Source organism: Scleropages formosus, chromosome 4 (genome assembly GCF_900964775.1).
Source record: "Scleropages formosus chromosome 4, fSclFor1.1, whole genome shotgun sequence".
Lineage (NCBI taxonomy): Eukaryota > Metazoa > Chordata > Actinopteri > Osteoglossiformes > Osteoglossidae > Scleropages > Scleropages formosus.
In genome coordinates, this window is record NC_041809.1 from 15,095,791 (window position 1) to 15,122,557 (window position 26,767).

The 26,767-nt window shown below is 43.9% G+C and overlaps 1 protein-coding gene across 1 annotated transcript in view; it reads left to right on the top strand.

Moving 5' to 3' along the window:
- lhfpl7 (LHFPL tetraspan subfamily member 7) overlaps positions 1–26,767 on the top strand; it is a 139,642-nt gene that overhangs the window by 23,064 nt on the left and 89,811 nt on the right. Inside the window, exon 2 of the mRNA XM_018755065.2 lies at positions 17,378–17,516. Coding sequence (XP_018610581.1) covers positions 17,378–17,516 — 139 coding nt within the window. The remainder of the gene's footprint in view (positions 1–17,377; positions 17,517–26,767) is intronic.

Genomic DNA, 26,767 nt, shown 5'->3' on the forward strand with positions numbered 1-26,767 from the left:
CATTTTTCATATGCTCCACAAGCCTGAGCTGTGATGCAGGGTGGCAAAACAAAAGCCATTCCTTTCAAAAAAGAACATTCCACCCAATTTCAAATTTGCTAAAAGAGATTTTCAGTCTCAGAAAACCATGTGGGAAAATGTCGTATTCTTTGCTAAGACCAAGGTGGAATGTTTTGGTCACAATTCCAAAAGATATGTTTGGCATATGGCATATGGAACTTCACTGTAAAAGAATAATGAATCCCGGTAAAATCCCTATGTGCTGAGTTGATACAGACTTACCCAACCAGACTTATGGCTATAATGAAAGCAAAAGGGGCTTCTACAAAGTATTGCATTTATTCATTTAGCTGATGCTTTTCTCCAAAGCGACTTACAATGTTAATCTACCGACAATTATTTACCCATTTATACAACTGGGCAATTTTTAATGGAGCAATTTAGAATAAGTACCTTGCTTGGGGGTACTACAATTGGAAGTTAGAGTCGAACCTGCGATCTTTGGGGCAAAGGGCAGCAGCTCTATCCAATTATGGAACCAAGGTATTAGAGATCTTTTAGTTTTAATGATTTTTCCCTAAATTTCACCCTTATATTTTTCACTTAAATATTTGTTTCTGGGTCTGATTAAAGGTGAAAAAAGGTCTGCCATGATTTGTCTTGATTTCAGCATTTCCGTCAATAAAGTCTTACATTTAAATAACGCTGTGTACATTTTTGATATCCACTGTATGTGTTACATATACAGACAATACAGACACAATAGAACATAGACTTCTGTATATTAGTTTAAATATTTCATGAATATTTAAAGGAAGACAAAGGCTAATCTGTGCAGTAGTCAACAAACTGCTCAACTTGGTACCACTCAGTCTTCTTATTTTCTCATTAAAACTGAGTTTATGGAAAATATGAGCAGGAGGAGTTTTTTTATTACACCCTTTACAGTCCCAGTGGAAGAGAGAGATGAGCTGAGTATAAAGACTTGAGCTACATACACCTGGTAACTTCTGTCTCTGGAGGGGTTAAAGAATGCTGGAAAATATTTCTGATCAAACGCTGTTTATCCCCACTGACTCACCCAGATGCACATATCCATGCTATTCTATTACACCCACCCCTGTTTCCCCTGACAGAGCCCAAACTGTCTAATGCTACAAATAAAAGAAATAAATTAGGAATTATTTATCATGCTTCTGCTTAAGTACTCTTGTTTTTTAATTAGCATTGCTTTGCCAAAGTCATTACAGTTACAATGATACATACTGTATTTACTTTTAACAGATGCTATAAAATAGTTTTTTTTTTTTTTTTTTGCAATGCAAAAGTGGTTTGTTTATCACACACACAATGTCTACAAGTGCTTCCCTGAGCAGGGTTGCAGTGAGCCGGAGCCTAACCCTGCAACACAGGGGGCAAGGCTGAGGGGGGAGGGGACACACCCTGGATAGGATGCCAGTCCGCCGCAAGGCATCCGAAGCCAGACTCGAACTCCAGACCCATCAGAGAGCAGGTCCCAGCCAAACCAACTGCACCACCCCCCTGGTTTATTTATGTGTTTTTTAATAAATTGTGCCATAACATTTTTTTTTTTTTTTTTCCCCCCCATTTTAGCACATTTCAGCCCACTTGTATTAAGCTGTAGTAGAAATACGACCATTTTTGAAGCTTCTCTCACAAATGGGCAGCTCTTTACTGGTGGTCATTATTAGGTGGCGTAGTCCCATATACACACTTTCAATGAGATTTGACTTGATCTGTCATTCTGCTGCATCATAACAAGGTTGTTGTGTCCCCGCAGTGTTTATGTTAGCCTGTGTGTCGCTCCTTTGTGTACTATTGCTAATATTTGTCCCTCCTCCCCCAGTACCTGACAAGTTATTATATCCCTGTGCTGTGTTATTCATGGTGCGGTACACTCAGTTTGGGCCATGTTGGGAGGGCAGGTTACATTATTTGAAACACTGGCAATCCATTTTAGTTTAGCACACTTTACATGGAGAACCTGATGTCTAATTTCAGCTGGGGTCAGACAGTCAAAGTCACAGCAGGTAACTACACACATTTTTTGACACATATTATTGAATTGTACTGTATGTACATATAATTCATTGACATTTCCTTTGTGCTTTTGAATATGGAAGTAGTTCAACTAAAAGTTGATTTTGCATGTCTGTAGCTGCTATAAATGTCAAAACCTCAGAAATTTTTTAACCTCTCAATTATTTCCTTACATTTTAGAATATTATTTAAAACAAATTTCCTTAGCTAACAAAATCTGCCCGAGGAAAGTGTCCAGAGTATATATTCCATATATACCGGATTGATTTATGAAAAAATCTGATTTATGCAAGAATCAAGCAAATGTATGCACACATTCTAAGTTATGTAACCTGAAGCTCTAATAATATCTTTAAAATGTTCCTTTGACTGCACCTCTGCATCTGTCCACATAAAAACTACCATATTTAACTGCTCTTTTTAGCAATATGACAGGCCGATCACCCACTTCTACCATGCAGGAGGGTATAAGTAAGCTTTAACTGACTGTAATTTCTAATTACAGAGTTATAATTGACTTTCCCTGTTAAGGCAGTTAGAACAGACAGATAACACGGACCCTTCTTGGAGCAGTGGTGGTCCAATTAATTCTTTCCAGACACTGGTTTTGCTAGGACATATTTAGGGAAGAGCGAGCATTCTGTCAAATCAGCAGCAGATTTGCTTTGATTAGAAGAATCCAGACATTTACAGACGGACTCTTTCTAATCTGTCCTGATGTGACGCAGTGCAGTGGAGGGACTAGATTCATATTTTAACAACATTGATTACTGTTGCCAAACACTTGGAAGCACCCTTAAGTCAATACAAATTGGACTGGATTATTGATTCTTCTCCTTGCTATTAAAAAGGCTATCCATAATGAAGGAGGTTTTCATTTGCAGTGGAAGTTAATGGATGTTTTTTGATACTTCTGGCTTCAACACACAGGGTGATGGAGTTTTTTGGATTTCTCTTTAATTTTGTTACCCTGTATGACAAGTGTGTGGCTGGTGGTGGTGATGTCTGTGAAAGTGTAAGGGTTGCAGCATGTCTCTGGTGATTCGAAAGCTGGCAAAAAAGAGTGCTGAAACAGCAGGACACTTTTGAAATTGGTTTTCTGTCTTCCTTCCTATTTTTCCTCAGGCACCCTGAACTACTTAGTGGTTGTTCTCGAAGGATTACATGACATACTTATGAAAATGTATGCTACAATGTTTGCTGAGACTCATATGTCTTTGTCTTATAAAAGAAATTTAACCTGAGGATGAACTGTTCTGAATTCCAGGTCTAACAATAATTAATAATTGTTTATGGTAATGATTAACTACCATAAACATGTTTCTGTCTTATGGGGTTTTTGTTTTTCAACCTCAAAGAGATCCATTCTGGAAACGCTGCAGCAGGCAAAGCATGACCTTAACTTTCATTTTTAATTTTTTTTATTTTTTAACACCAGTTGCCTCCCATTACTCATTGTGGTGAGTAAGGGAAGCAGCTGGTGTTAATTAAAGAGGTGTGGCCTTGTTAAGTAGGATAGTTTAAATTTGTGGAGTTGTGCATTTGCAGTTGGTTTGGTGACAGGTGTGGCAGTAAGGTTAGAAGGTATGTGAGGTATGTGAGGTATGTGAGGTATGTGAGGTATGTGAGGTATGTGAGGTATGTGAGGGGTTGAGGGGTTTGCGTCTGGGATGCCGGACTGCACTCTTGAGCCTTCCAGAGGTGTCGTGGGCCTAATTCAATGAAACACTGACAAAGGGAGGTGCACACTTATTAACCTGAATGAAATACTCATTTTGGTATGTGGCTGGTGTGGTCTGTTTGTTTGGTTTGTGAGTTAGGCTTGGTCTTTTGGTTTGGCTTTGTTGGGATTGGTTGATGGTTTTTTTTTTGTGTTGGTGGGTTAGCCTTAGTTTGGTTCTTTGATGGGTTAGACTTGGTTTGTTGGTTTGGTTTTGTTGGTAGATGTGGTTTTGATGGTTTTGAGTTGGTGTGTTACTTGATTTGTTGGTTTGGTTTTATGGTTGGTTTTTTGTGGTGTTGGGAGTAAGCTTGGTTGATTTCTGTTGGCGGTTGAGACTTGGTCTGTTGGTTTGGCTTTGGTGGGTATGGTTTGATGGTTGGTTTTTTTGTTAGTGGGATGACTTGATGGCTGGTTTTTTGTTGGGTTAGGCTTGGTTTAGGTGTTTTGTTGGTAGGTGTGGTTTGTTTTTTTTTTGTGTATGTGGTGGGTTAGACTTGGCTTTATTTGTTGATGGGTTAGCTTTGGTTTGTTGGTTGGTTTGGTGGGTGGGTTGGAGAAGTCAGTTATGCTTCTTGGTCTCAGGTCATGAAGATGTTTGTTGGCTATGCTGGGTGTTGTTCCCTGTGGCTTCTGGTTAGCTGTTGGACTGGGTCCTTGTGTACAGCCATTGAAAAATACACACAGGGTGTAACATCTTTTCCTGTGTATATTGAATGAATGTTTTTTTTTTGGGAAAAGCATAGTGGAATGTGTAGGGGGAGCATTCTTGTCCTTTTGACCGTATAGAAAGCAATTTGGTGGTGCTCCACTTGGACCCTAACTGAGAGGTTTCTGCTGCAAATGGCGATCAAGAGCGAAGCAGATGTGGAGATGTGGCCTGTGGAGCAGCATTATTGGAGTACTGGCTGCCTTTTCTGGCTTCCTCCCCACCCTGCTTGCATGATGACTGACCAGCTGTCCTGTGTGTTTACTGTGCATAAAATTGAGCACAGTAGGAGGTAGGCCAGTGGCTCAACAAGAAACCAGTCTATGATTAGCCTGATGAATTTATTCATTATACAGACATGCATTGCTTAACGACAGGAATACATTCCGAGCAATGCATCATTAAGCGATTTCATCATTGTTCAAACATCAGAGTGTACTCATACAAACCTAGATGATATAGCCTTGACAGTCGCGGTAGACACAAGATTTATGACGCTGCTGCCGGTGTAACACAGCATATGGTTTTACAGTAAACTTTTTAATAAGTAGAAAGAGTACACTAAAATTGTGATAAAAAGTACAGTATAGTAAATGCATAAACCAGTAACATAGGTGTTTATTATCACTATCAAATATGTACTGTACATAATTGTATGTGCTATATTTTTATATGACCGGCAGCTCAGTAGCGTTTACTGCAGCACCACCATGAACACGTAACACATTGCACTATGATGTTACAACGGCTACAGCGTTGCTAGTTGATTAGAATTTTTCAGCTCCATTATAATCTTATGGGACCACCAACATATATGCAGCCAGTCATTAAGCGAAACTTCGTTAAGCGGCGCATGACTGTACTTTCATAAATCCAATTAGCTTCCCACAGCTGAACCACAAAAGAATTTAAAAAATGCACAGCATCCTCACAATTACATCTGTCACTTGTTCTGTCAACATCGTTTCCTAGTTGTGAATGTGTTTTGGTTATTTGAACATGAGGCCCCCTCCTTCAAAGGGTTATGGTTGAACCTGGGAAAAACAAAGGAAATGCTAGAGAAAGATAAGAGTAAACTTCAAATAAGATGGCTTTAGTTCAGCTTGTGTTAACTGCTGGACAGAAAGACACATGGTGACAGCAGCATTCCTATCACATCCTGACTTGATGTGTCACCTTATAGTCTTTGCCTTTTGGAAAATTTACTCTCCCAAACACTCCAGATAACAAAGAAAGGGAGTTTTTGTTAGCTCATATGTCTGACACTGAGCTCTCAGACAGCTGTGAGCACTTTCCTGAAGTTCTGTCCAGTTCCACACCCAATTCATCGATTAGCTTTAGCTATTTAGTGTTGGCCATCCTGTTAGTGGGAAATAGCTTGCAAAGAGAGCAACTGTTGGTCTCTGTAGAAATCAGAGATAAGGACAGGGTCTAGGATGTCCCATGCAGGGACCCAAAATTGCTCCTCTGGGCCATACCCCTCCCAATCCACCAGGTACTGTAGTCTCCCATGCCGATACCTGGAATCAAGGAGCGCCTTATCGGTGTATGCCAGGGCCCCATACATTTGTACCGGCAGGGGTGGTGACGTTAACCGAGGTGTCTAGAACAAGGATGTTCAGTCCGGTTTGAGGAGAGACACATGAAAAGTGGGACACCCACAGATGTGGGGGGCAGTTGTAACCAGTAAGTCATTGGGTTGACTTGGTGAAGAATCTTGAAGGAGGCGATATAGCACGGACTGAGTTTCTTTGACAGGAGATGCAACTTGAGAGCCCTGGTGGACAACCACACTTTTTCCCAGCTGGAAGGATAGGGTGTGGTGGTGCTGGTCAGCCTGTTTAAACCAGAGAACATTTTGGTGGAGGTGGTCCTTCACCACATGCCAGATCTCCTTGCTGCCTTTGTATGAGGTATCGACAGCAGGGACGTCACTGGGTCCTGAATGCCATGGGAACTGGGGAGGCTAATAACCCAGAATACACTGAAAGGGAGAAAGACTGGTGGATGTGTGGGACAGGGAGTTGTGCATATTTGGCCCAGGTCAGGAACTGGGCTCACTGGTGTTGCCTCTGACCACATTAGCTACAAAGAAACTGACCAATGTCCTGCTGAAGTCTCTCCACCTTGCCGTTGGCTTGGGGGTGGTATCCTGAGGTAAAACTCACGAAACTCCCAACTTGCGCCAGAATGCTTTTCATACCCGGGAGGTGAAGTGGGGACTTTGATCGGACACAATGTCATCCAGGAGGCCATAAAGACGAAAGACGTGCTGAAACAGGGCCTCCATGGTTTCCAGTGAGAACCGATTAATGATGAACAGGATGACGTCTTACCTTTTGAAGGAGGGAGATCCACCAGGAAATCGATAGCCATGTGTGACCATGGCTGGGATGGTACTGGAATATGCTTGAGCAACCTCACGGTTTCGGGTTCTGGGTCCGTGCCTGGGTAAAGACCTCACAGCCCTCTACGTACTCCTGGACATCCCCTCAGATGGAGGGCCACCAGAAGCGCCCTTGCAGGAGGGAGAGTTCGACGGTGGCCAGGGTGCCCAGGGGTCGGGGAGTTGTGTACCCACTGGAGCCGCAGGCTTACCGGTACATACTCCTTCCCGGCTGGCTTGTCCATGGGATTGAGTTCTCCCTCCTGGGCCGACCTGAGGTCCTGCAAGAACTGCCAGCAAATGGGAGCTATAACACTTGGGCAGGATGAACTCTGGTGACACAGGAGTTGGAACCTTCTTGTACTTGTGAGACAATTCATCAGCCGTGGTGTTTGTGCCCAGCCTGTAGGATATGGTAAACTGGAAGCAAGTAAAGAACAATGCCCACTGGGTCTGGCATGGGTTCAGGCATTTAGCGGTCTGCAAGTACTCCAGGTTTCTGTGATCAGTAAGAGCTAGGAATGGATGTAGCCCCTTCCAACCAGTGTCTCCACTTCTCCAAGGCCAACAATTCCTGATTCCCTATGTCGTAGTTCCATTTGGCTGGGGACAACTTGAGCGAAAAATACGCACAAGGATGGTGTTTTGGAGGTGTGCTCTGCTGTTAGAGTACTGCTCTGATTCCGACAACCAATGCGTCACCTCAGCTAGGAAAGATAGTGTGAGGTCAGGATGTTTGAGTAGCGGTGCTGTCATGAAGTGTTCCTTAAGTGCCTGGAAGGCTTTCAGCACCTCCGTAGTCCACACAAGATGTGTTCCCTTCTCTTGCAACAGAACCATGAGGGGCACAGCTAGTGAGCTAAAACCCCAAATGAACCTCTGGTAGAAATTAGCAAAACCCATAAACTGCTGTAGGGCTTTCAGTGAAGTAGGCCGGGGCCACTCCAAAACTGCTTGGACCTTTTTGGAGTCCATGGCCACTCCCTCTGCACTCAGGATGAATGCAGAGAAGGAGACCTGCTGGTGGTGGAAAAGGCACTTTAACAAAGGTTAGTAGAATGCTTCTTTTATACCTTGTTGCTCTGGAGCGGTTGTTTGGTGCATGGGCATGACATAATAACAAAAAGGAGTGATTTGTAAAAGGCCTCCTTTTACAAAGAGATGGTTTGATAATAATCATTGCAGGGCCTGCCGCACCTGCTGTATGTGCTGTTCTTGAGGCTTAGAATAGAACAGAATGTTGGCCAACAACACGATCACACACTGGTTAACCAGATCCCCCAACATGTGGTTGACAAAGGCCTGGAACACTGAGGGTGCATTTGACAAACCGACAGGCATAACAGTGTAATCGTAGTGGCCAGTGGTGGTGCTTAACATGGTCTTCCACTCATCTTTCCCTGACCCAGATAAGATTATACACCCTTTGAAGGTCCCATTTGGTGAGCAACCATGCCCTGTGGACCTGCTCCAAGGCAGCAATGATAAGTGGCAGTGGATAAGGATATTTTAAGGTTATAGTGTTGAGCCCTTGATAATCAATACACAGGAGTAGCCTTCCGTCCTTCTTCCCAATAAAAAAACCCTGCAGAGGCTGGCAAGGTTGAGGGTCGAATGATTCTGGAGGCCAATGTCTTGGTCATATATTCCTACATAGCCTTCTGCTCTGGCATAGACAGAGGATACACTTGACCCTGGTGGGGGGCGTGGCCTGGTAGGAGGTTGACCGCACAGGCCCAAGGTCGGAATTGGGTCAAAGTGGCAGCCCGGCTTTTACTGAAGACCTCTGGGAGGTCCTGCTACTCTCTTGGGTTGGTCATGGGCTGTGCTACTTCAGGGCTCTCTATGGAGGTAGCCCGACATGGGAGAGACAAATGGGTCCTAGTACATTGTGGCCCCCACGTGACAATTTCAACGGTGCTCCATGTCATGCTTAATGAGCCAAGTGAATCCCACGATAATGGGAGTATAAGGGGACCTTAAAATGAGCTCTTCCCTATGGCACACCCTAACTTGCACTTTCAAAGGCTCCATTTGCAACTTCACTACCTCCATGCCCAGTGGTTGTCCGTTGAGCTCGCTAACATGTAACATGACGTCGCACCCCTGTGTTGCAATACCCCATGCTCGGGCAAAGGCTGCATCCATAATATGGCTGGTGGCCCCAGAATCCACTAACGTGCACGTAGCCAGTTGATTCTCTCCCCAGGACAGGACTACGGGTGCCATCAATTGGGGATCAGTTTGGCAAAGGCCACTTACCTTTGGTTCCTGGTAGGAGTGTCTAGGGGGTGGTCTGACTGGGAAGGTGGCATGGAAGTGTGCGGGGTTGCCGCAGTATAGGCATAACTGCCTGCGGAGCCGTTGTTGGCTTTCACTGAGGGTAAGATGCCCTTGTCCAACCTGCATAGGTTTCAGAGACTCAGGAGGGACACTGGACATGGAGAAAGCCCCCCCAGAAAGGCCCCTCGGGGCGCCGAGTTTGCTCCCAGGCCAGGTTGTCGATCATGACAGAGGTCTCTACTAAGGGCTCAGAGGACCAATCCTCTGCCCGATAGGCCAGCTGTCTGAATCCACAGGTGCAGACCATTCCTGAAACTTGTCAGAAGGGCTGCTCGGTTCCAGCCGCTCTCCTCTGCCAACGTCAGGAACTCCAGGAAATACACTGCCACAGACTAATTGCTCTTCTGGATTTTCATTAAGTGGTCGCTGGCGGCACGAGCCGAGAGTGGATGGTCAAATACGGCTTCAAACTATTTCTTGAAGCACACAAGTGGTAGGGACATGCTTCTTCCAGACGGCTGTGGCCCACGCGACTGCTGGTCCAGTCAGCAATGAAATCAGACAGGTGATTTTGCAGTCATCCATCTGATATGTGCTGCAGGCTGAACACAAGCTTGCACTGGAGGATAAACCCTGGCATTTGTCAGGGGACCCATCATACCTTTCGGGCATGGCCAGCCATGGGTCTGTTACTGGTATGATTGTGATGGTCATAGATGACTGACACAGCTCAGAAGCAGCGGCAGCTTCAGCTGGTTCAGTGATGCACCCTTTCTGGAGCGCCTGCATGATTCCCTGCATGGTCTGCGAGATCTGCAGCAGGGTCTGCTCGTGGGAGTCCAGTAGTGCTCCCTGGATGGAGACCACAGTCTGCAGGCGCTCAATCTCCGCTGGGTCCATTGGTCAGGTGGATCCTTCTGTCATGGGCGAGGGTGGGAGACAGGAGTTAGTGTAGACCCAATTGTGGGTTTGATTATTGTGAAAACAAAACAAGGAATAAGCAAGGATTGTATTTGGACAGGCATGGGTTGTCTGAGGTGCAGACATTGTTCTGGGGATGAGACAGGAATCCCAAGTTCTTCAGACAAAGAAGGAGATCTGGAACTGGGAAGGCAGCAAACGGGGGGCAAAGGGCAAAGAGGGTCTGGGATGGATGAGGAGGCAGGTGAGGTTCTTTCTGTCAGTCACAAGGGATGCTGTTTTCTCACTGAGGTTCCACAACCAGGTGTACAGGCTTGGCTTCTTTTATATCCTGTTCTGACTGATTCAGCACAGGAGCAGTTGTTTGGTGCAGGGGCATGGGCATGACATAAAAACAAAAAGGAGTGATTTGTAAATTTGCTTTAACTTGCATTTAAACAAAAATAGTATAAAGACAAGGTATTTCATGTTTTACCTAGTCAATTGCATTGTTTTCTGAAGATGTTTATTTTGAAATTGATACCTGTAACGCGTTCTAAAAAAGTTGGGACAGGGGTTGTTTAGGACTAATAACAATGTAACAAGTTGAAATAAGAAGGTGATGTAAAACAGGTGAGGCAATTGTTAGTGTATAAGGAAGAACTAGACCTTTTTAGAGGGCTCAAGTGCAAGAATGGGTCGACAATTTTGAACAGATGCTTTAGTGAATGATCCAAGAGTTTGAGAGCAATGTTCTCCAAAGATGAATGGGTAGGATTTTGGGCATTTCACCTCTAAAGTGCACAATATACTGAAAATATGCTGGTCCCGTCAAATCTTTGTACATAAAGGGCAGGTCCGAAAACTGCTTCTGAATTCGTGATCTCAGACATCACTGTACAAAAACAATCATGTATCCGTAATGGATATGATATGTGCTCAGGAATACTTCGGTAAACCTTTGTCAGTCCAGACCATTTGCCGCTGCATCCACTAATGCAAGTTAAGGCTTTTACTATACAAAGCAGAAGATGTACATTAACACTATCCAAAAGCGCCGCTGACTTCTCTGGGCTTGGTCTCATCTGAGATGGACACTTGGACAGTGGAATCATATTTTGTGTTCCAACAAGTCAACATTTAAGCGTAGTGTTTTCTGGGTCAAAGAGGAAAAGGACCATCTGAGCTGTTTTGAGCGTCAGGTCCAAAAGCTAGCATTTGCCAGGGTATGGGGGTGTCTGTGTCCATGGCATGGGTAACTTTCACATCTGTGAGGGCACCATTAATGTAGAAAGATATGTACAAATTTCAGAGCAGTACATGTTGCCATCTTTTCCAGGGAGGTTCCTGCATTTTCTAGCAGGACAACAAACTGCATTCTGCCCAGTTTACAAGTGCATGGCTATGTAATCAGTGAGTGCGGGTACTAGATTGGCCTGCCTGCAATCCTGACTTGTGTCCGACTGAGAATGTGTGGCACATTGTGAAGCACAAAATATGGCAATGAAGGCCCTGTACAACTGTACAGCTGAAGACCTGTATAATGGATGAATGGGGGAAATTTTGCTTGCTAAACTTAACCAATTAGTGTCTTCAGTGCTCACATCCTTAAAGTGTTAAAGACATGGTGATGTTCCACAGTGATAAACACACCACTGTCCCAACTTTTTTGGAACATGTTGCAGGCATCAATTTCAGAATAAATTTATATCTTCATAGACAATGCAGTTGATTAGGTAAAACATGAAATATTGTCTTTATACTGTTCTTGTTTGAATACAAGTCAAAGTAAACTTACAAATCAATCCATTTTGTGTTATTAGCATTTTCCATACTCTCCCAATTTTTTTGGAATTGGGGTTATAGTAATGCACAAGCCAGGGGGTGTGGTGGCACAACAGGTTGGACCTGGTCCTGCTTTCTGGTGGGTCTGTGGTTCGAGTCCCGCTTGGGGTGCCTTGTGGCACACTGGCGTCCCGTCCTGGGTGCGTCCCCTCCCCCTCCGGCCTTACGCCCTGTGTTGCTGGGTAGGCTCCGGTTCCCCGCGACCCCGTATGGGACAAGCAGTTCAGAAAGTGTGTGTGTAATATGTTGTGTAATATGCACAAATGAGGGAACATTAAGCTTACTTCAACACTGGGGGGAACAGGTCTCCCTGTCTGGTTACATTTGTGCTATTTACATTTATTTATTTAACATATGCTTTTTTCGAAAGAAACGGAGACCTTTCTTAGAGACATTTGACTTTTTATTGCTCGTCATTCTAGGTAAATGGTGACAGTGACACATATGCTGTAGATGGCCAAAAGAACCTGCATTACATTTAAACCTATTGTAGAGCCACCCTCTGTCTATCTGACTAGGAGTGTGGTGCCCTGGGTACTATTCTAAGAACTAAAATGTTATAACCCAATAGCTCAATAACAGAACAGATTTATACAATTTTCCCAAAACCTTGTAAATGAAAACCCAAAGAACTATTCAAAGATTACATTGTTCAATACACAAATAATAGCCCCAAAATATACTCTTTAGAGAATATTCTCTCCAAAAACACCCCACTTCTTTCTTGGACCCTTCTAGAAGCATCTCAACTTCTCCCATCTGTTCCATCCCCTCTTTCTTTTATTGGTTTCCCCAAATCCAGCCAATTTGCAATAAATGCAAAACTGACATCAATATAGGTACCTGTTCCAACACGTGTTGGCACGGCTTCAACCAAACTATATATTGAAATAATGAATCTTTATTTAAACCCTCAAAAAGTGAATGAACAAACTAGTAGTGCTATGGGACTACACTATTAAGCAGCCATAACAGTAAGTATTAAACAGTATGGCTGTGCCCTCAGGGCACCATAAGTATTATAAAGTATAAAGCATAAAAATTTGAAACCTCCCATTAATGTTCCCACTTGTGAAGCAGGGCAAGACTGGAGATTTAGATGGGTTTAAGTGTAATTGATTGCATGGACATTATCACTCAGATCATGGCTAGTTTTCTTTGCTCACATTGGCCCATTTATTTCTTAGTGTTTGTTGGGTGATATTTAAAAGGTTACAGTTGCAAACTGATAAATTAAATTCTTTATGGTGGAATTGACTTGGTTTTGTCTTGTCCCAGCTCAATATTTATGATGTCTGGAGGCTAGTCTGTATTTTATTGGCTATAGGAAGGATCTGGATCCAGGTACTGTGACTGCCTTGTGTCCATGACTGGGGTCAGATATGATACTATTCTTGGCTTCCAGATGTATATGGCAAGATTTTTCAACGCAGGAGGGTTGTCCTTGATTTTTCAACAACAATCCTTTAAATGGAGCCCAGATAAATTTGTGTGCTGGATCAGACCTCAGGTGGATCGACTTCTAATGTACATTCTGGGAGAGGTCAAAAATACCATGGACATTTAATGAATGTATTAGTATTTCTTGCAGTCTGTAGTTCTTTTAAGTAGTTTGATTGTGATCCTGTTCCCAGGGTGCCTGTGTGTACATGGCTTTCTATTTGAACAAACCATCTAATTAATAAGATTTCACACACACACACACACACACACATTTTCAGAACCGCTTGTCCCATACGGGGTCACGGGGAACCGGAGCCTACCCGGGAACACAGGGGCGTAAGGCCAGAGGAGGAGGGAACACACCCAGGACGGGACACCAGTCCGTCGCAAGGCACCCCAAGCGGGACTTGAACCCCAGACCCACCGGACAGCAGGACTGTGGTCCAACCTACTGCGCCACCGCACCCCCCTAATAAGATTTCATTGGTCTGTTATATCTTACACCAGTTTCTACTGTTCATAATGTACTTAACACATCCTTTAATCAGAATGTAATAAGTATGCACAAATAAAATGGAAAATTTGTTACATGATATGGTTCATTCAAGCAATAATTACAAATTAGTATTAGGTATCAGCTTAATCAGGATTAATCAGTAATTGTTCAGAAGTAATATGTATTACTGCATATTCTGGGTATTTAAGTATTTTATTGATCATAATTAAACTAGAACATTTATTGTAGTTTAAGAAAAAAGTGCATCTTTTCAGAGTATTTCTCAAGATGGATACACACACACACACACACACACACTTTCTGAACCGCTTGTCCCATACAGGGTTGCGGGGAACCGGAGCCTAACCCGGCAACGCAGGGCATAAGGCTGGAGGGGGAGGGGACACACCCAGGACGGGATGCCAGCCTGTCGCAAGGCACCCCAAGCGGGACTCGAACCCCAGACCCACTGGAGAGCAGGACCTGGTCCAACCCACTGCGTCACTGCACTCCCCCCAAGATGAACACATGTCCAAAAATATCTAAAATAAGAATTAAGAAATGTCAATAGGAAATTATATCTGGAATTCAATCAGCAACCCATTAAAGGGCAATTCTTCAGGGGAACCCCAAGAGGAGAGTTGAATACAACTGTAAATTCTTTAATCTCAGGACTAAAATATTACTAAAATATGGACTTCTTGAAAGATTTCTTAATTCTGCTCTTGAGGCTTGAGTCATCATGCAGTATACAGATACTGTAATTGCATTGGATATGTAAATATGCACAAAGGCCTTGTATCAGATATGAAATGAATTCATTTAGATGTCTGACTGCTTATGTTTATAGTACTAGCGATTTGATTTTTAGTAGGATATAAACAAATATTTAGATCTTTTGAATGCCATTTCTATAAGTGCTACTCTATTTAAGCCTAATTTTCTACTAAATTAACTGAGGCCTAGAGCAACAAACACAACTCTGAGCAGGCTGCTTAGTTTTCCTGCTGCATTCTTCATGGATGTTTTAATAAGCAATTCTAGCCCTCCACTGGCTGTTGAATTCTGAAAGGTTTTTTAGATCAGATGTTAGAGAAGGCTGTTTATTTTCTTGATACACCTACATCGCAGTATATCTACTTGGCACTTCTCCAGTACAGTATGCTGTGTAGTATGTACTTAGTCTGTGCTGATTTTTTCATATTTATTGATAATTTTCAGTTCTGTCTTAGTAGGCTTGTGTGTGACCAGCCTGCTCATCCAGCAGTGATTCATGGTTATGATGCCATTCCTGTGATTATGCCAGTAAAATGTGGGTAGAAACATGTATGTTATGCCTGAGCAGAAATTTTGTTGCACAAATGCATACTGCAGTTGTAAAAATGAAATTATTTTAAATTTGTTTTTTTTTATTGCTCAGATTCTTTTTCTTTTTGTTGACTCCTGCATTTGCTCTTGTCATTGTCTATATGTTCTGCATTGTTCACATATCAAAGACTGAATTAGAGGGCGTATTTAACTGGAAAAGCCTACTTCTTTGTCCCATTCTAGATATAATTTTAAGGGAATTCAAGGTTTCCTGTACTCCCTGAGTGTGTGGGATGTGCTTGTGATCCTAATAAAAATAAAACTGTAAAGAGACTCATGGCCTTACCTGTTCTTGGCAAGTTGAAATAGAACTACTGGAATAGCACAACTGATGAACAGCAGTGAAACAATAATAGATTTGACAGCTCCAATGGAGCAGAACAGCCTTATGGGAGAGGATCAGAGTCTTTGTTTGGTTTCAGAGATAATCCTGTATCTACAGTACATATCAACATGGCTTGTGAAACATCAGCTAGCTGTTCTCTGGGCTTTATGGCTTTATGAAGGACAAGAAACAAAACTTAAACAATCCCTGTGCCCAGACAAGTGACTATACTTGTAGCAGGGCATATCAGTAAGCCTTGTGCAGGAAAATCAGAACGGTTTGCCCTTAGTTTAATTTTTATTACTTCTGTGTCTAATTTTTTCTTAAGAATCCAACATTAACCCTACTTCCAGATCCATCCCTAAGACTATTCAATTTGTTTTCAAGCCAGCCCTGCATTTTTTGGGGCTGAGATTGTGTTTTTTTTTCTTCAAAATTTTTTTAAAATCTCACTCAAAACAGGCAGACATATTGGAGACACTTAATGATGCTTGTAAGAGCTACATAATTCTCCCTACCTTCGTGTTCCAAATTTCCCACATCTGCTGTGTCTAGAATGCTAATCCTCCATTTGTGAGTGGGGTTGGGGATCACGGCTGCTCAGCTGGAAGTGTGCAGAGTCCGTGGAACAGAATGCATCAGTAAGGAGTTGTTTTTTGGATGCAGCAATGATGGAGTCCCCTTTGTTACACGCCCTCCTTTTACACAGCTTTTTGATGAAAGCAATCTGAGATGAACACCTTCTGTTTCCCCTTGTACTCCCAGGCTTCTTTTTTTTTACAGAAGCTGCCTTCACCCATGCCACCCCTGTGCTAATCGAAATAAAATACAAACCCACCTCTGTCCTTGCCTGGCCAGTGTTGTCTCTGGTGACTAAGGCCTGGTTCAGCAAAAGGGCAGAAAGAGGATGCTAAAGGCAGACTGACTGTTTTCAGCACAGTTCACCATCTTGGAGGAAAATACATTTGATCAGCAGTGATGTATAAGACTCCATCTATAACTGCACTAACTCACGTTGGCCTCAGTACCATGGCTCGTATAATGTTCAGAAGTTATTGCAGTCAGACTGATGGAAAAAATAGTGGTTGACATCAGGGAGTAATATGAGTAATATATGTGTTTATTAAACCTGAACAGGAGTAAGTCATATGTTTATTGTATTGCTTGCCATTGCCCAGTTGCATCAAGGACATCATTTTTATAGATAGACATGGTCTCATCTCATAATTTTATAGTGCTCTTGTCAGACAGGATGCAGCACTCCAAATGCAGTAACCTTCTTAGGACTCAATTCTGCAACTTTTATATGTATTTGTCTCTGAAATCAGTATATTTTCTATTTGATGTCATCTGAGATTATGATCATGTATTCATTGCATGGATAGCATGATTAGTCCACAAATTTTTGTTCATATTATTTGTATGTTTAAATTTGTTAATTTCTTCATGTTATGAACCCTGTTTATCCTCAGGCTTAGTTAGTATTTTTAAAAACCTTTTATTTAGTGTAGTTTCTGTCACACCTAACATTCATCCAACAGATTTAGCAGAAAAAAGGTATGCTAAGCAGGGGAGCTAATCCTGGGAGACTGGGGACATAAAATGAAGTATGTTCTGGACATGAAAAAAGCCCATTTCACACCATCACACACTTGTGAATACAGTGTCAGTTTTACAAATTAAACTCTATCAGCTTTATCACTTTTTATCCTGCTGAGATAAAAATAGATAAAATGTAATGGAATCTATGATGCCCATTAGTGGTTGCTGCCTTATGCATATCACCCATTGCCCATTACAGTGACAGTGACACCTTTTTTGGTGTATGTTCTGTGTTGCAGACGAGTGCAGTACTGTGCTCTGGGGGATGCACCCTCCTGGCTGTCAGCTCCCTGCTGGCCATCATCACTTTCTTCCTACCCAGTGGGTCCTGTGAGCGGAGGGTCTGCACGTTGGCTGGGTACATGCAGATGGCTTCAGGTAAGAACCTGCCTCTAAATCAGAGCTAACTCCTGAGACAAAGCTACTTTCTTTCCACCACTGAGAGAGGTACTCACACAAAGGATTACTGTACAAAAAGAAACACTGCGGGGACCTCATTTAGACATACATATGCATGTATCAAAAATCAAAACTAAAGGCTCTTCAACCACAGTTGCTAGGAGACCTGTCGAGCTTCAGAGTTGGGAGGTTTAGTATGCTCCAGAGATGTATAGCTCGTTGTGAAAAGACAATTATAGCTCTCTAATATAGGTCATTGGTTCAGGGGACTAGTCGTGCATTGTGCGCAGTGTATGAGACATTTGTAAATGATTATTCTTCTCTTTTAAATCTCACTAAAGGCAAGTCACACATCCATCTCTGTGTCATGATAAGGGTATTGCTAATGAAGACAAAACATTTCAGCAGTCTTAATAAACTGTACAGCCTATGAAACATGTCTCCCACTTTCATCAGAAAGTAGCACAAATGATGTAAAAATATTAAATGCAATAATGCAAAAGCTTTTCAGAATATGTGCTGCTCAAATGCTTGAAGTACACAGGTCATACAGACCTGTTGCTATTACCCCAAGTGGTCTCCAGTATATCTTCAAGGGTAACGGCTTTGTGCAAATGAACTCCAGTCTAATGCATGTTTACATTTTCTCTTTCTGCACTTCTCCCTCTCATTTTCCACAATCAAACAAATGGGGCATCTTTTTAAGAGGCCTTCTTCTTTTCAGAAGTCAATCTATGATGTGTTTGAAGGGAATTCATGACAAAGGAAATGCCTTTTATATTTGTTGGTCTGTGACAATTCTAGTAATAAGTCTGCAACTTTGACTGTTACTGGGTACTGTGCGTTATGCTCCTAGCAAAACACCTCTATATGTTGTGGGTAATTTACGTGATTAAAAATAAAGTTGCTCTTTTGCTTTTTAATAGATGTCTATTAAACAAAACTTGGCACTTGTGGCCAGTTTGAAATAAACCACAGAAATCGAATTATGCTGCTTGTAAATAAAAGTAAATTGATGATTGTAAGTTGATGTTGTGCTGACAATTTAGAATGCTGGAAGAGCCTCGATTTGCATAATTGCCGACACAAACTGCCTGCATCTGTAAGTATTATGTTTTGTTTAAAATCCTTTTAGTCCAGCTCAGTCATTGTCTTTGCTATGAGAAGAAATCCAATTCATGTGTAAAGCTCAAAAGCATTCATCTGATCTTGGCTGTCTACCACACTGATGTACCAGCAGAATGAATTCCTCCTCAGCCTTTTACTAGACCTTTGCTGCATAACATATGAGAACAATTTGATTTTTGTTTTATATAGCACAGGGGGGTGTGGTGGCGCAGTGGGTTGGACCGCAGTCCTCCTCTTCGGTGGGTCTGTGGTTCGAGTCCCGCTTGGGGTGCCTTGCGACGGACTGGCGTCCCGTCCTGGGTGTGTCCCCTCCCCCTCCGGCCTTACGCCCTGTGTTACCGGGTAGGCTCCGGTTCCCCGTGACCCTGTATGGGACAAGCGGTTCTGAAAATGTGTGTGTGTGTGTTTTATATAGCTAGTTGGGTCAGAGTTGCTTTTGTGTAGTTCCTGGAATTGACTTTGCTTGACCTGTACTGTCTGAGCATTAACACAATGACAGTGTCACTGAAAAGCCTAAACTGAACGTTTGTTTATTGTGTTTACCAAGTTGTGCATCAGGGAATTTCCATCAGTAACATTCCATCAATGTGACACCTTTCCAGCAGGGTCTCTTTGCAGTCGGTAATGTTGACTGAGCTTCAAGAAAGTCTTGACTTGCATTTTCTTTGCTTGGCTTCCCTCAGTGTCTCTCTGATTAGGTAAAGCTCTGTCAAGTCTAGTCAGATGAGGCCATTTTGTCACTGGAGGTAAGGATTAAATCCATTAGAGTCTCTAGGCACTTAGACTTCTTGTTTTTAGCTATGGAGGATAAGAACCTGTGTGGAAAGGTAGAAAAAGCTTTTTAAAAAAACTTGTTTGGCTTTGTGCTAATTGGCTTCACTGTGATCCTCTTCATTACTTTGGGTCAGAAGTTCAAAGTGCAATGGTGAAAACATTTACTGATTTTACTTTAGTGTCCATAGTAGCTGAAGAGGTAACTGCCCAATGTCCTAGTTAAGATGCTCCACCTGGCTATTTGACTGGGGATGGTAATTGGGCATCAAACTGACCAACACTCTCAGCTGATCACAAAGGACAAAGTGCAATGACTCTGGCAACTGCTCTGACATTGTTCCAACAGACTCTGTGTTCTCTGGAATGCTATACAGCCTGTTGGAACAATGCCAGAGCAGTTGCCAGAGCCATAGGCAACCCCTGTAGAGTAATCAACGCACAAGCCTTGGAGAATTCAACAGCCACGAGAATGTTGTTGGAACCCTCAGATCTAGGCAGGTCTCTAAGGAATGGCAATGTGACATTATGGCCTACTGGGCACTAAAAGGGGTTCTATAAGTCCTGTGGTCAACTGTCTGGGAAACTTTGCCTGACCACAATTAGTGCAGGCCATGAGAAAGTTTTTGACTTCTTTTCCCATTGTTTGCCACCAAAACCTCTCAGAAATCAGTTTTTGCTTTTTATTCAACCATGGATATAAAGTAGTAAGGGAATAATGAGTCTACTGTTTTGGCTCTGGCTGAACAGAAGCCACTATATACTTGTCTGAGGGCTTGTCACTTAGTCAAGGGTCCTTCATCTGAGCATTCTAGAGGTCATTCATGAGAGCCCACCTGATTTCAACCACAAAACAAGTAGCAGGAAGAATTGGTTTTGACTGGGAGCTGTGGAAGTTGTCATGCTGGGGAGTTATTCAACAGACTGAATCGCAAGTGCTGTGGTTTGGTCAGGAAAAGACGAAGGCGTGGTTGGGGCTGAGCGAGGGTCAGGTAGTCTGCAAACAATGTTCGGAGAGCAACACAAAGTTGTAGTCAATGAAGTGAAGCCATAGGTTGATGAGCCGAGGCTCATCCGAGACAAGGGCATGGGGACAAGGAGGGAAGAGGTGAGGAGGAGATGGAACTGACTATCACAAAATATATTTTCTACAACTTTTGAACAGCTCTTTGTACATGTCCAACAAGTTCCTCAAAAGTCATAGAAAAGACTAGTATAGTGTCTAAATAATCCATGACAAAGAAGTTTACCATTTCATTGAGTACTTAATTTAAAAAGGCTTGAAACACACAGGGTGTATTATCCAGGCCAAAAGGCATAACTAAAATATTCATAATTTACCATGGATGTCCTAAAGGCCATCTTCCACCAATTCGTTTTCATTATTCTGATAAGTTCATATGCACTACTGAAGTCTAATTTGGTGAACCCAGTTAGCTCCACAAACCTGTTCTAGTACAGTTGGAATTAACAGCAGAGCTTGAGCGTATTTCATTGTGATAGCCTTTCATACCCTATAATCAGTACAGGGCTGTAAGGTGTCATTTCTTTTCTACAAAAAAGAACCTGGCTGCGGCTGGAGAGAGAGACAGCTGGATGATGCTTGAATCTAAAGCTTCAGATAGGTATGCCTTCATAGCTTCCTGGTCTGGTAAAGAAAGGGTATAAACCATTCGTCATCTGGGGCTAGTACCAGTGAGTAGGTTGATTATCAGTAAAAATTATGTTCCCTGAGAATCTGACAAGGTAGTCACCTGAAACCCACAAAAGCAAAGTATCATGGGTAGCCAACTACGAGAACTCTGAGATAATGGATTCTAAGGATGTTTTAAACATATAAAATGGTTTCTTTGTGAGACAGCCACATCTGGAGGGAGAGAAACACTATTCACATTTCTACAACATCTAAACCACTCGTTTCCCCATCAATGTAACTAATATGTAAATGCTGGTTAGAGGGCATAAAGTGCATTTCCCTTGCTCTGATTTTAGAAATACAGTATGTATAAAACTGAGTCAGTCCCCAAATCAATAAAAGCTTTTGTCTCTATTTTCCCTGGCCATGATAACTGGTAAAATAACTAGGAGGCACAAATAGTAAGACCACTCACCACAAAATGCATTTTGGCAGATACACGAGAATGTTTTGCAGAGCAGGACATCCAGAAATGCTCTGAAGAATCGCACTTATAGCACAGTCCATTCTATATTCTCTTGTCTCTCCTCTAGGGACAAAGGTCTTTTTCGATTTGGTCCTGGCGGTGCCTTTTTCTTCTATGCTCAGGGCTAGCATCAGGTTTCACTTTTGTTTTTGCAGTATTCTGTCTGGTGATTTGAGATGGCCAACTGGATTTCTGTGGTGTGAATCACTGCTGGAATTGAAAGTTCTGACTGCATGTTTTGTCAGGATGGTCTGGATGGCACAAATGTGGTTTCTCCAGACAGGATATAGCAGGTACATCATAGACATGGTGAAGTCTCTGTTTGTGTCACTTGTAGTAAGAAACTTTCCATTTCTGGCAATTGTGTTGTCCATCAGAATGGCGGAATATTCTGTCATGAATGCATCGAGACCGATGATTATGTAAACCCAAGTGCAAAGTATATTTTCAAGCGGGTTGCACGGTGGCACAGCTTGTAGTGCTGCTGTTGTGCGAGAGAATTGGGGTTTAATCCCTCCTCAGTCTGTGTGGAGTTTGCATGTTCTCCCTGTGTCTGTGTCTGTTTCCTCCGGGTGCTTCGGTTTCCTCCCACAGTCCAAAGACATGCTGTTCAGGTTCCCCCATAGTGTGTGAGTGACACAGGGAGAGTGTGTTTCACTGATGTATGGATGAGTGACCCATTGTAAGTAGTATATCTAGCAGTGTAAGCCACCTTGGTGAATAAGGTGTGTGGGCTAGTAACACTACATGGTATCCATTGTAAGTCGCTTTGGAAAAAAAACGTAATAAATGTAAGCGTCGAAGGTGAAGTTTTGGTGCGTGGATGTGGAGTATGACCAAAAGGGGTGACTTGAAGAGTTTTAGTTTTAGTTTCAAGTTTATTGTCATAGGTACAAGTACCGTGTACAAGTAACATGAAATTCTTCTTGAATGCTCCTCCACAGACAATGAACAAAACAGAAATACTGCACATAACAATAACAATGACAGTGAGTAATGCTAATAACAGTAAATAATGGTAACAATAATAACAATAAATAACAGTAGACAGCCAGAGAACTCAGAACATGAGAGACTACACTGTCACTCTAAGCAATCAGTGTGCTTGGAAGGAGCAGTCCAACTCTAGTTACAAAAGGTGGCACATTGATGAGTGTTGTATACTCTTACAGCAGTGGGGTGAAAACTGTTCCTGTACCTAGCAGTGTGGGTTTGAATAGACCTGAGCTGCTTTCCGGACAGCAAGAAAGAGAAAAGCGCCCGTACGGGGTGACTGTGATCTTTCATGATGCGCATTGTCTTTCTGAGACAGTGTGTGGTGTAGGTGTCCTGGACTGCTGGTAGCTTTGTGCTGATGATTTCCCGAGTTGTTTTGACCACCCTCTGTAGGGCTTCCTGCTCCTGTATGGAGCAGCTGCCACACCATGGTGTAATACACCCTGTGAGGATGGACTCTACAGCACACCTTTAGAAAGTGCTGAGGACTGTAGTGGACATCCTGGCTTTCTTCAGACACCTGAGGAAATGGAGACGTTAATGGGCCTTTTTGATGATTGATGCTGTATGCTCAGTCCATGTGAATTTGGCTGTTGACCCTTTCTACAATGCCCCCTCCTATGTAGATGGGTGCATGAGCTGTATCCTGTTTCCTGAAGTCAATCACCAGCTCCTTAATTTTACTGACATTGAGAGACAGGTTGTTGTCCTGGCACCACTCTGCCAGGAGCCTTACCTCTGTAGGCTGTCTCATTGTTGTTGGTGATCAGACCCACAATGGTGGTATCGTCAGCAAACGTTATGATGGTATCCAAGCTGTGCCTGGCCACACTGTCATGTGTGAATAAGGAATACAGCACCGGACTCAGGACGCTTCCCTGTGGAGTGCCAATGTTGAGGGTCAGCGGAGAGGAGGTATCTCTGCCAGTTCGCACATGCTAGGGTCTGTTGGTAAGGAAATCCAAGATCCAGTTGCACAATGTAGCACTCAGTCCTAGACCTAGTAGCTTGTGGATCAGCTTGGTCGGGATGACAGTGTTAAGTGCCAAGCTATCATGGGATGTGAAGGATCACTGAGAACTTAAGACATGAGATTGGAAAATGAGGAGGCATAGAGAGCACACAGGGAGCAGGTATGCCAGATGCGGGTGGAAACAAGCAGGAACACAGGGCAGAGCAAACTCGAATCAGACAGGGAGGCACAGAAGATTGCAAGCCTTAAAGACTCAGCAAATTCCATCACTCTTTCACTCTTGTAAATACTGATCTGATGGGTTGATTGTACTCAGGTATTCTGAATTGTTGGCCTTAAGTAGTTTGTTGTGAAGGCAAAGTTCAGCTTTAAAAGACTGAAGAAAATTCTTAAGACATTTAAAGCAATTTTGATATTTTTGTGTCACTTGTCACATTGTGGTAAAATTTTCAGCATGTACTATAGTCCCAAAATCGACACAGAAATGAGAATGAGACACAGGGCCTGTCTTTTTCTAGGGAAGTGATGACTTAAGTTGCTAAACTAATCACTAACTAGTACGAAAACAAAACTTTACCAACTAGTCTTTCACTGCTCTCCATGTGAAAAAAGCATCTTAGGTGATGGTGTTTTCCCTCTGTAACCCCTGGTGTTAAAACAGTAGGTGTCCTTCATGTATCACATGCTTTCATTTCAGTGACTTTCAGCTTTTTCTTCTGCAAAAGAGGGCAATCATTTGAACCCTGTGGCCCAAGTTCTCACCCGCCGTGGTTCTGTTTAGAGGGCAGAAACCCCCTTTGTTTGCTGGTCCCCAGGATGCAAATGCACACAGCAGGGTACATGGACCTGCATGGGAGAGACCACAGACCTCAGGCTGCAAAAGCCTTGTGAATTGTTTCCTCATTACCCTTTTACCCAGCAGCCATGCGTTATTTGTTTTTTCTTTTGAGAAAGGGTTTTATTTAGATAAATTATTCCTATAATGTGCATTGTCCTAGAATGTAACAAAGCATTAAGAATGTTGTTAAATGTGGCCTAGAAATTCATAATGCTGATGACAGGCCAAAAAGAAAATATGCAATCATAACTATATCAGACCTGATCAGCAAGAGGGAGCCACAATTAATCATTCCAGCTGTCATTCACAGTTTTGTTTCAATCAGATGGAGTGCAGCAGTCACAGCTGTTCCTCCATCCATCCATCCATCTTCCTCCGCTTTATCCGGGGCCGGGTCGCGGGGGCAGCAGTCCGAGCAGAGTACTCCAGACTTCCCTCTCCCCGCACACCTCCTCCAGTTCCTCTGGGGGAACCCCAAGGCGTTCCCAGGCCAGCCGGGAGACATAGTCTCTCCAACGTGTCCTGGGTCTGCCCCGAGGCCTCCTCCCAGTGGGACAAGCCCGGAACACCTCCCCAGGGAGGCGTCCAGGAGGCATCCGGAACAGATGCCCGAGCCACCTCAACTGGCTCCTCTCGATGCGGAGGAGCAGCGGCTCTACTCCGAGCTCCTCCCGGGTGACTGAGCTCCTCACCCTATCCCTAAGGGTGCGCCCAGCCACTCTGCGGAGGAAACTCATTTCTGCCGCTTGTATCCGCGATCTCATTCTTTCGGTCATGATCCAGAGTTCATGACCATAGGTGAGGGTAGGAACGTAGATCGACCGGTAAATTGAGAGCTTCGCCTTACGACTCAGCTCCCTCTTCACCACAACAGACCGGTACAATGACCGCATTACTGCGGACGCCGCACCGATCTGCCTGTCAACCTGCCGCTCCATTTTTCCCTCACTCGTGAACAAGACCCCAAGATACTTAAACTCCTCCACTTGAGGGAGCAACTCCCCCCTAACCCGGAGGGAGCAATCCACCTTTTTCCGACTGAGAACCATGGCCTCGGATTTGGAGGTGCTGATTCTCATCCCCGCCGCTTCGCACTCGGCTGCAAACCTCCCCAGTGCACGCTGCAAGTCTTGACTTGATGAAGCCAACAGGACCACATCGTCCGCAAAAAGCAGAGACGAGATCTCGCGGCCACCAAAGCAGACACCCTCCGTTCCCTGACTGCGCCTAGAAATTCTGTCCATAAAGATAATGAACAGAATCGGTGACAAAGGGCAGCCCTGGCGGAGTACAACACGCACCGGGAAAAGGTCTGACTTACTGCCGGCAATGCGAACCAAGCTCCTGCTCCGGTCATACAGGGAACGAACAGCCCGTAGCAACGAGCCCCGAACCCCATAATCCCGAAGTACCCCCCACAGGATGCCACGAGGGACACGGTCGAATGCCTTCTCCAGGTCCACAAAACACATATGGACTGATTGGGCAAACTCCCACGAACCCTCCAGCACCCTAGTGAGGGTATAGAGCTGGTCCAGTGTTCCACGGCCAGGGCGAAAACCGCATTGCTCCTCCTGGATCCGAGGTTCGACTATCGGTCGGATTCTCCTTTCCAGTACCCTGGCATAGACTTTCCCAGGGAGGCTAAGGAGTGTGATCCCCCTGTAGTTGGAACACAATCTCCGGTCCCCCTTCTTAAAAAGAGGGACCACCACCCCGGTCTGCCAGTCCAGAGGCACCGTTCCCGAGCTCCACGCGATGCTGCAGAGGCGTGTCAGCCAAGACAGCCCCACAACATCCAGAGACTTGAGAAACTCGGGGCGGATCTCATCCACCCCCGGAGCCTTGCCACCGAGGAGTTTTTTGACTACCTCAGCAACTTCAGGCAGGGTAATGGACGAGTCCCCCTCCGAGTCCCCAGCCTCAGCTTCCTCTACGGAAGGCGTGTCGGAGGGATTGAGGAGATCCTCAAAGTACTCCTTCCACCGCCCGAGAACATCCTCAGCTGAGGTCAGCAGCGCACCACTTCCACTGTAAACAGTGTTCGTGGAACACCGCTTCCCCCCTCTGAGTCGCCGGACGGTTTGCCAGAATCTCTTTGAGGCCGACCGAAAGTCTTCCTCCATGGCCTCACCGAACTCCTCCCAAGCCCGAGTTTTTGCCGCGGCGACTGCCAGAGCCGCGTTCCGTTTGGCCCGTCGGTACCTGTCAGCTGCTTCAGGAGTCCCATGAGCCAGCCAGGCCCGATAGAACTCCTTCTTCAGCTTGACGGCATCCCTTACTTCCGGTGTCCACCACCGTGTTCGGGGATTGCCGCCGCGACAGGCACCGGAGACCTTATGGCCGCAGCTCCGAACAGCCG